Source organism: Idiotropiscis lumnitzeri, chromosome 14 (genome assembly GCF_059441095.1).
Source record: "Idiotropiscis lumnitzeri isolate Australia: NSW breed Sydney's pygmy pipehorse chromosome 14, RoL_Ilum_1.0, whole genome shotgun sequence".
Classification (NCBI taxonomy): Eukaryota; Metazoa; Chordata; class Actinopteri; order Syngnathiformes; family Syngnathidae; genus Idiotropiscis; species Idiotropiscis lumnitzeri.
Genome location: NC_142404.1, coordinates 13789197 through 13797771, shown reverse-complemented (window position 1 = coordinate 13797771; position 8575 = coordinate 13789197). Strand labels below are relative to the sequence as shown.

The following is an 8575-nucleotide window of genomic DNA, read 5'->3' as shown; positions in this document are numbered from 1 at the left end:
ATGAAGACTGAAAAATAACAAACAACTTTGATTTGGTCTGATAGAATTGTTCAAAAAAATCAACTAATGAAACCAGACAGGAAGAAAATTTTCCTTAACTTGATATTTTGTTCTTCAAAGATTGCGTTTGACATTTTATTGTACCCTGCACAGATTTGAGATGCCCCGTATCAGATGTAGCAAAGCAGCCCCAGTTTTTACTTATCCCAAACTGTTTTTCTTGTCGCTATTTCAAAACATTTGGCAAATGGCAAATATAGGTAAATAAATGATGACTGGATAGAAATGATTTTAAACACGATGACCGTTTAGCGTGGAAGAATACGCATGAATTATGACGTTTTAAATAAAGAAATGTGAACTTTTGTAACCTTTCTGAAAGGCCTTTTATCCATTTTTACTTTACAAAGATAACTTTGTTCTGGGGATGAGTTGAATTAATTGCATTTCCTTTTATTTAATGGGAGACATTACAAAAGAATCAAATAACGGATTAAAATCGTGAACTGAGGTGACACTGTATTACTTTTCCGTGCATACACAAGTGGCAGAAACTTTTTTTTTTTGCTGTTGAAAGAAATTTTGAAACGTGCATTACTGCCGTCTGTAGGACTTGTGAAATAGCACTACAACTCGAACAGCAGCATGTCTCGTAACCTTGCAGTTGTTGACTTTACATCAAATACAATTTGATTGTGCAGCGTGAATTAGAAACAGAATAAAACAACACCTCGAAAATTGTGGCGCATGCATTGAGTATTCTAGAAAATCTAGGGCAAAAAAGAAGTAGCATCAATACTGTCACGTCAAATTTTCCTTGGCTTTCACTTCATCATTACTCTCTTTTTTAAAAATAATTTCTCAAAATCTACTGTCAATATTTTTCTTATCTTCAGAAACTGCCATATTTGTCCTTTGGAATAAAAAAAAAACAAGATTTTTTTTATATGTTGTTCCATGAATCCAACCTGTATATTTTCATTTGTGGGTCAAGCAGAATTGCACAATTTTTCATTTACTCAACACCTGTGAAGGTTGCAGTCCCCCTGATCAAGACTGACCGGAACTGTGAAATTGAGCAGTATTTGGTCTCCCTCCCTCTCTCTCTCTCTCTCTCTCTCTCTGACTCCCTTTTATTGCCGACTTTGTAGGACCCAGCGGAAAAGCGCCTGCACGATCTGGTGGAGTGGGAGAGAGCTGCGCGCATAGTAGAAGCTCTCAGACCAGTCAGTGGCTTCATGGAGTTATGCACCTCTGATGCGCCGCCATGGATTGCAATTCGCGATCGCATCTTTTCCTGTTACCTCTTTTACTTTCTCTCGTGCTTCCAGCTTTCAGCATCGTCTACCCTCCAAATGAAGGTAAGCAAAGTCGATCTGTTTTTTCTATGTGTGTGTGTGTGTGTGTGTATCCATGTGCTCTTTAGTGAGTGCGTGCTTCGCTTCTTTGGCTGGTGCTTTGCGCTGCTGTCCGATTTGTCCCAAGTGGTTGTAATTCCAACAAAAACACCACAATTGAAAATATACAGTCTGGGGTGTTTGTAGTAATACATCTGTGCCTCTCGCTGAACGTCGCGCACCCCGAAACATGACAATAGACTCAAACACGCCAGACAGAGTTCCGTAATTTCGGATTATCGCCCCAATGAGGATTAAGTACTTGAATGGGGGGGTGGGGGGGGTGTACGGATTGCCAACCAGACATGTCGCCAAGACATTGCAGATTCATACCGGGTTGAAAAAAAAAGAAGCTCCAAAGAAACAAGACTCGCGGATCTGTTCTGTTCAATGAGCCACGTAAGTAAATCTGGATTCCAGTCGCTCTTATATTTTAAGCAGTGGACGTTGTGCGAGCCACACGTGCGTAAATATGCGCAAACCTCTGTTGTATATGTTTTGACGTGCATCGACAAAACAATTCATTTAGATGGTTGGTGAGTTTTGCAAAGCGCGTTTTTAGTTAGTATAGCCCGGTTGCGTTGTGACTCAACACACGAACGCAAATAACGGTACATTATGAGAAATGAGTCAGTCCTATTTTTGCCCAATCTTTGTCACTATTCTACGGTATTTGGAGGGGTTGTGTGTGTGTGTGGGGGGGGGGGGTCTTGGTAAAGGCGACGGAAGGAGAAGCGTGGTCCACATGTCGGAGGGTCACCTGTTTAAACACTTGATATTGCCCCGCAAACAAGTGAAAGTCGCACATGATCTTCTTTGTCCACCAACTTCAAAAAAGTTGTTTGGATACATAGTTGACGATGGAGATTATTTGGTGTTGTCTTTTGCGGAAAGATCTAAACAACAAGCAGGGGAGCGCGCGCCTGCTTGGATGAGTCTGCGGTTGTTGACGTGCGTGCATAAATTAAGGCGCAATCGTGTCATATTGTCTTTTGTTCCGTGATTAGAGATCATATTAAATATATTTAGTTTGAGCTCCCCTAATAATTTCACTTTTTGTCTGTTTACTCACTTTAAAAAAAAAAAATCTATATATATTTGATACCATTCGGTTGTGGGTTGTACTGACAGCTGTGAGGCCGTCAATGTAATTAAATGTGGATTCTAACACCGCAAAACATGTCTTTAAAAAATGTATATTGAGCCTTTCGATTATAGGGCTAAAGTGATTTATTAGGAGTTTAAAAAGTCAGACAAAAATGAATGTTGTCCCCTTTTCACGTGGGACAACAACTTTCAGAAGAAGAAAAAAAGTGCCCCAGACGTTGTGCGATAGTTTGGACTAGCCCTATCACTCCGAACTTTAATTTTAGTGCCTGAATAAACAATTAAGAGAATGATCTTTACACAAGAACTATTTTAACATTTCTGATGGCGCCACTAACTTTAACTTTTTGAATTGTGTTATTTAGGTCTGAATGGGATTTGTTTAGTTTTAGAATAACAGTTCTCACATATAGCGTGATCTTCCAAAGTAAAACAAAAAGTTGTAATAAATAAATAATTACATCTGAAAATCTGGTGAATGCTCCAAAAGTATGTTTGAGTTATTTATGTTTTTATTTTTACCACAAGATCTGGCAAGTTACTAGAACAAGACGTTTATATATTAAAGTACGTTCTTGAATAACTTGCATATATTCAGGGCGTGTGTGTGTGCGTGGATGGAAGTGTGTGTGGGAGCGCGGGCGCACACGTGCGCTCATGTTTTCAAACGAATTGAAAATAATCAATGGACGAATAGAAAAATAGAATCACATTTTCTCTTTTTTATTTTTTTGTTTAGCACTTCACTTAAAAAACTGCTTCGTGTTTGTGTGTACGTGTGTGGCTATCAAGTTTTGAAAAAAAAGTTTGTCGTAACTTTTAAGAATTGCAGTTCACTTATGTCTTCGTTTTCTCGCCCAAAGTTAATAAAATGTTAGTATAATTTTAGGATGAATTAAAGACAAAGTGCAGTTGCAAATGTCCCGCGTGTCACGTGTGGGACTTTTAATTTGAATGTGAACAAATATTAAATTACTTTGTGAATTAGAGGTCAGATAATAATTCAAGCCGTAGCCAAATCTCAGATATCTAAAGTACAATTATAATATCTAATTATGTTCTAAAATATGTATTTATTTTCTATAATTTTATCATGTTATAATTAAAAAAAATATATAGCGCTTGTTTTATTCCTAAATATAATGTCTTATGAATTGATTACAATTTAGTAGATATCACTGCGTTTTGCCTTAACACAAAGCAGACACGATTTTTTTCCCCGTCCCTTGAACATTGAGTTGTATTGTTGACTAGAGTTATGGGCTGTTGTGAATTTGGCCCATGCTGCTGGGTGTCGCAGGCCTGGGATCGGCTATTTTTAGGGGGCGGATGGGGAGCTTTGGCCCCGTGAGCCCCGTGGGGGCGCCCTGCAGACCAAGTTCAACATTAATGAGCGATGGTGCCGATTATAGTTTTTATTTATTTATTTTTTGGAGGGATGGGTTGGGGTGCTGAAACAGCCTAAAACATTCACCTGCAAAAAAAAAAAAAAAAAAAATCCTTTCACGTCAAACGCGCAACCTCACGTGTGACAATCAATCACTGAGCTCGAGTGACGCTGACAAGAAACAGTGGACACTGGACTTGGATTACAAATGGGCTCTTTTGTGGGCTACCACAGTTAAGTAGTGCATATGCAGTATATATTTTTTTCTCAATTATTATTATTAACGTATACAGAGGTGTATGAAATGCATAAGGCGTGTGACTATAAAAGAAAAAGAAAGAAAGAAGAATGGGGCCAGAGGGGTTGGGCACGCAGCAGCAACATCAGACAGAGCGACTCTGCGCTTGAATTATTCATAATGGGAGGTGAACACTTCATCCTTTAACACAGACACACGTCGCCTTGCTTTGCCTGCACTGCAGCCTGCCAACCTGCACATGCACAGCCATAGCACGACAAAGCCCTTTGACTTAGCCCATACACTGCATACGCTGGAGCATCTGTCCATTCTATTCTATTCTATTCTCCTACTCATGTGTTTTGATCTTGGTCCACCAACAGTTGCTGTTATTATTTTGTTATGTGCCATGTCGTAAGGGGAAATTCCTACGACTATAGCACGTTAATGCTAAGATCATTAACTAATGAACACACACATAAGTGCTAAAATTACAAATATTTCTCTTCAACAAGTGGTGACCATGATTATTTTTTTTACTGATTTACTGTAAAATGAATAAATAAATCCAGCCCCCCCCCCCCCCGCACACACGCACACACAGTCGTTTTCATTTCCAATAGCAATTTGACCACCATTCAGGGTCATTTTATGATCACAGGCAAGGTATCTGTTATATATTGATTTACCTGTTTCGACCCCTGGCACATTTCACATACAGTAGGACTCAGTTTTCTAAAAAAAAATACATGAAACGTTTCCCTCTCGCGGTTTGAGGCTAGCTACGTGATGCTAGCATGCTAATTGTGTGTGCATGGACGAGGGGCCTGGCTCTGTCTGCTCGTGTACACATCGAGTTCGTCCTTTGTGTCTTTTTACTAGTTGTTTGGTATGTTTTGTAAGTGGACTAAACGCATCTAATGGTCTTCAAGTGTGTGTGCTTTGATGAGGACTTTTCGTGTGAATGTATTTTTCTGCAACTGTGTTATAAGTGTGTGAGGAGCTGCGCTGAATTCTTGGCCGAGTTCAGCTAGATGGAGTTTTTTTTTTTTTTTTTTCCCCGCATGCGATATAAGAGCTGTTTAATTTTCTGCTCTCAAATTCTCCCCCGCTTGGGTCAATTTGAGTGGTGGGCTCGCCTCATTGAGAAATGTAAATTGGAAGCAATGGCCCTGGATGCTGAGCTGCTATTATCTGACATGAACAGATAGCTTCATTAGACTCTAATAGGAATGTGGCCGCTGCCACTCAACTGTCTGATTGGCCCAGCCGAGGCTACAGTTCAGGTGGATCCAAATTCAGTTTTGTATCCGACGAGATACGGGGAGCTTTCTTCTCGTGTGAAACCACAAGATGGACTCTTAGAGAGCGGAGAGTTGTCTTTGATAGTGCTGCTTGTGCAGGGTAAATCTTGTTTGGGGAGACTAGACTAGCGGAATGTGTCAAAACTGTCCTCAGCTTCATTTCATACACGAGTTTTGTGCCGCTCTGGCGTCGCTTGTCCATACAAACGAACTAACTGTATGCAAACGAATGCGGCGTTACGTTCAAATTTTTTGTGTAACTCGAGTCACTTGTTCGCGCGCAAATGTGAGCGCCAATGAATTTGGACGAAAACCCACAAGACACCTCCACAAAATCTACACGTTTGGCAGCGGCACACTTCACCTGAAAACATATCTTGGAGCAAAAAAAAACAACACGTTGCCATATTTTTAGAAGGGCTGCAGTTTGGGGAATTTTGGTTCGAATATATTCATAAGAAAAGGTTCAGCATGTATTAAAACAGGGGTGGGCAAACTTTTTGATTGGCGGGCCACAATGGGTTCTAAAATTTGACAGAGGGGCTGGACCAGGAGCAGATGGAGGGAGTGTTTTGGTAACCTCACCTCATCGGAAAAAAAAAAATATACATTTAATTCTAAATGAAAGTGAACAAAAGCTTTACAACAATTTATATGTGTTTAAAAAACCACAGTATTTAGAAAATAAAACATAACTTGGTTTATTCATTTAATTTTTTTCAAGTTTGGCGGGCTGGATTAAAACGTTTAACGGGCCGCATGTGGCCCTCAGGCCATAGTTTGCCCACACCTGTATTAAAATGTAACCAGGGACATTTTCGCTTCATTTTTGTGTTTGGACTGACTTCATTTTACTTGCTCGTACATTATTTCCTTCACCTCATTATTGATTATTTTATTTTAATGACAAAAACTAAGGGAGGAGTCCAATGTGAATTCTGCAACAATGCACAATAGTCAGAGAAATGAAACTAACTGGATAATAATAAATCAATAATTTTTACAAGATTCAGGTACAACTAAATAGCGATTTGTGGCTGTCGCTAAGATCTCATGCCCAGTGCGTGGCTATTCTTGCGTTTTCCTGCACCTCAGCAATACTCCGATGGAAATTACATGGCATGCTACGTTGACAGCTTGTGTATAGAACGTGTGTCAGGTTCGTCGAAATGCCTCCCGCCAACGCCATTTTCACATGCACAAAAAACGGCATTTACATCAAATTGTCTCCTTTATTCAAGTCAGGTCTTGAGAAACTTGAGAAAACACTGACACGGAGTCAATGCTAATTTCTTCCCTTGGCTCACTTGGAACATATTTCCATTTGTGTAAATACAAATTAGAAATAAAACGCTTGCTACATAATCACTGCAAATGAAAATTGCTCTGCATTCAAGTTTGATCCCAACCACTTTGCCAATAGTGCTGACAGGGCTGAGTGTTTTCCAGCCAAGAAACTGCTCGTCACATCTCACCGTCAACCTGGGAGGAATAATCAGAACCAAAATCCTGGAACTGTAACTCACTCACACTAGTTTTCTCACATATGTTTTGTCAAGGAGAGTGTCCGTTTTGGGAAAAGAATGCTGAACTTGTTCTTTTGGGAAAATGTGTTTAGAATCATAAACTGTTTCATATTTGTTTTTGAGGCAAAAGTCATTTTCACTTTTTTTATAGCCGCTTTTATGCCAAAATTGTGCTTTTCAGACTGAATTCATTCATGTTCCTATGCATTATTTTCCTCAATTGTTTTTTAAATTTGATTTACAGTCTTGTGGTTCTTGAAGATCTTGATTTTACGTCAACATGAATTAGACGGACTATGTCTCTTTATGTGCCATCTCTAAAAGAATAATTTACTTGCAATATATCTGAATTTTACTTAGATTTTATTTATCTTTGAGCAATAACTACAAATTGCGTCACTTCCCGCCAAAATATCAAACATGATGTCAGACTGACAACGGGCACAATGGGCCCACATCAGCAAAAATGACCTTTATTTATTTATTTTTTTCCTCATCGGCGCATGCTTTCCTTTCCGATATCCGTGCCTAGCAACTTCTACTTGTGTGCTTGCGTGACACTCCGCCTTCACTGTTGCCAAGCAAAGAATATGTGTATTGTGTGGCAGCTGAGTAAACAGTGGCATGATCAGCGCAAGAGTGCTTGAGGTCGGGGATCTCTCCTGTGGGATTAGATAAGGGCTAATTGGGGCTAACTAGGACTAGACACTCATATGTTCTTTGTTTTCTCTCTTCCCCCCTTCTGACAGTGAACCTGTTAGATTCTAAAGCAAGCCAAGGAGAGTTAGGATGGATTTCCTACCCGTCACATGGGGTGAGTATCTTCTATCTCCAGTTTACTTGGACATGTGATCCTCCTGACATTGACGAGCTACTGTTATTTCCACCTATACCGATCTTTCAAAGATGCGGGTTAGGATTGTTTTCCCAATATCCACAGGCTCTCCCTGGTTTTGTCACGGCAGACAAATAAGTCAAGTGTAGATTAACCCACTTTTCTTTCGAGATTTTGGTGCATTCTCCATCTCACAGGTTAAAGGTTAAACATTCAACACTCGCCATATGGTCGGGATGCTTAAGAGAAAATGTTTGTATTGGTGTTTACTGTATTTGTGTGTGTCTGTTGAAAGACAGATTATGGTAGTAAGGGATTTTGGGTTGTTTGGACAAAAGCATCTTTGCTGGAATTTTTAACATGTTTAATCTCTTTCGGGCACGATACGTGTTCAAAATTGACCTGGTATTTGATCGCCTTTATTTTGATTGAAAACACTCAAAACATTGAGTTGTTACTGTTTCACTTCATAAGCCGATTTTGAACATTTGAGGATATTACACAATTAATTTTGGCACAATTATTTTTGTTCCAGCGGGTTTAAAATGTTTTTTTTATATTCAGGTACATTTATCGTCATAATAAAATATGATGAAATATTGCGATTTTTTTTTTTTCTGAATTTATTTTAATTAATTTACCTGTTGAAAATAAAATAACCCTGTTTGACAGGATTTCTTCTGTAGAAAGAAAAATATATAAATTGTTGGCATAAATGTGATTGTGAGGAACAAAACTGTGATTTATTGTAACTTGTTGCAATACTAAACAATAATGCATC

General features: G+C 39.0%; 1 protein-coding gene across 3 annotated transcripts in view; it reads left to right on the top strand.

Annotated features, from left to right (window-relative positions):
* Nucleotides 1–1177: 1177 nt before the first annotated feature.
* epha3 (eph receptor A3) overlaps nt 1178–8575 on the top strand; it is a 78769-nt gene continuing 71371 nt past the window's right edge. For all 3 annotated transcript variants that reach the window (XM_088314253.1, XM_088314251.1, XM_088314254.1), the window contains exons 1-2: nt 1178–1361; nt 7709–7773. In XM_088314253.1, coding sequence (XP_088170379.1) covers nt 1268–1361; nt 7709–7773 — 159 coding nt within the window. In that variant the 5' untranslated portion in view covers nt 1178–1267. The remainder of the gene's footprint in view (nt 1362–7708; nt 7774–8575) is intronic.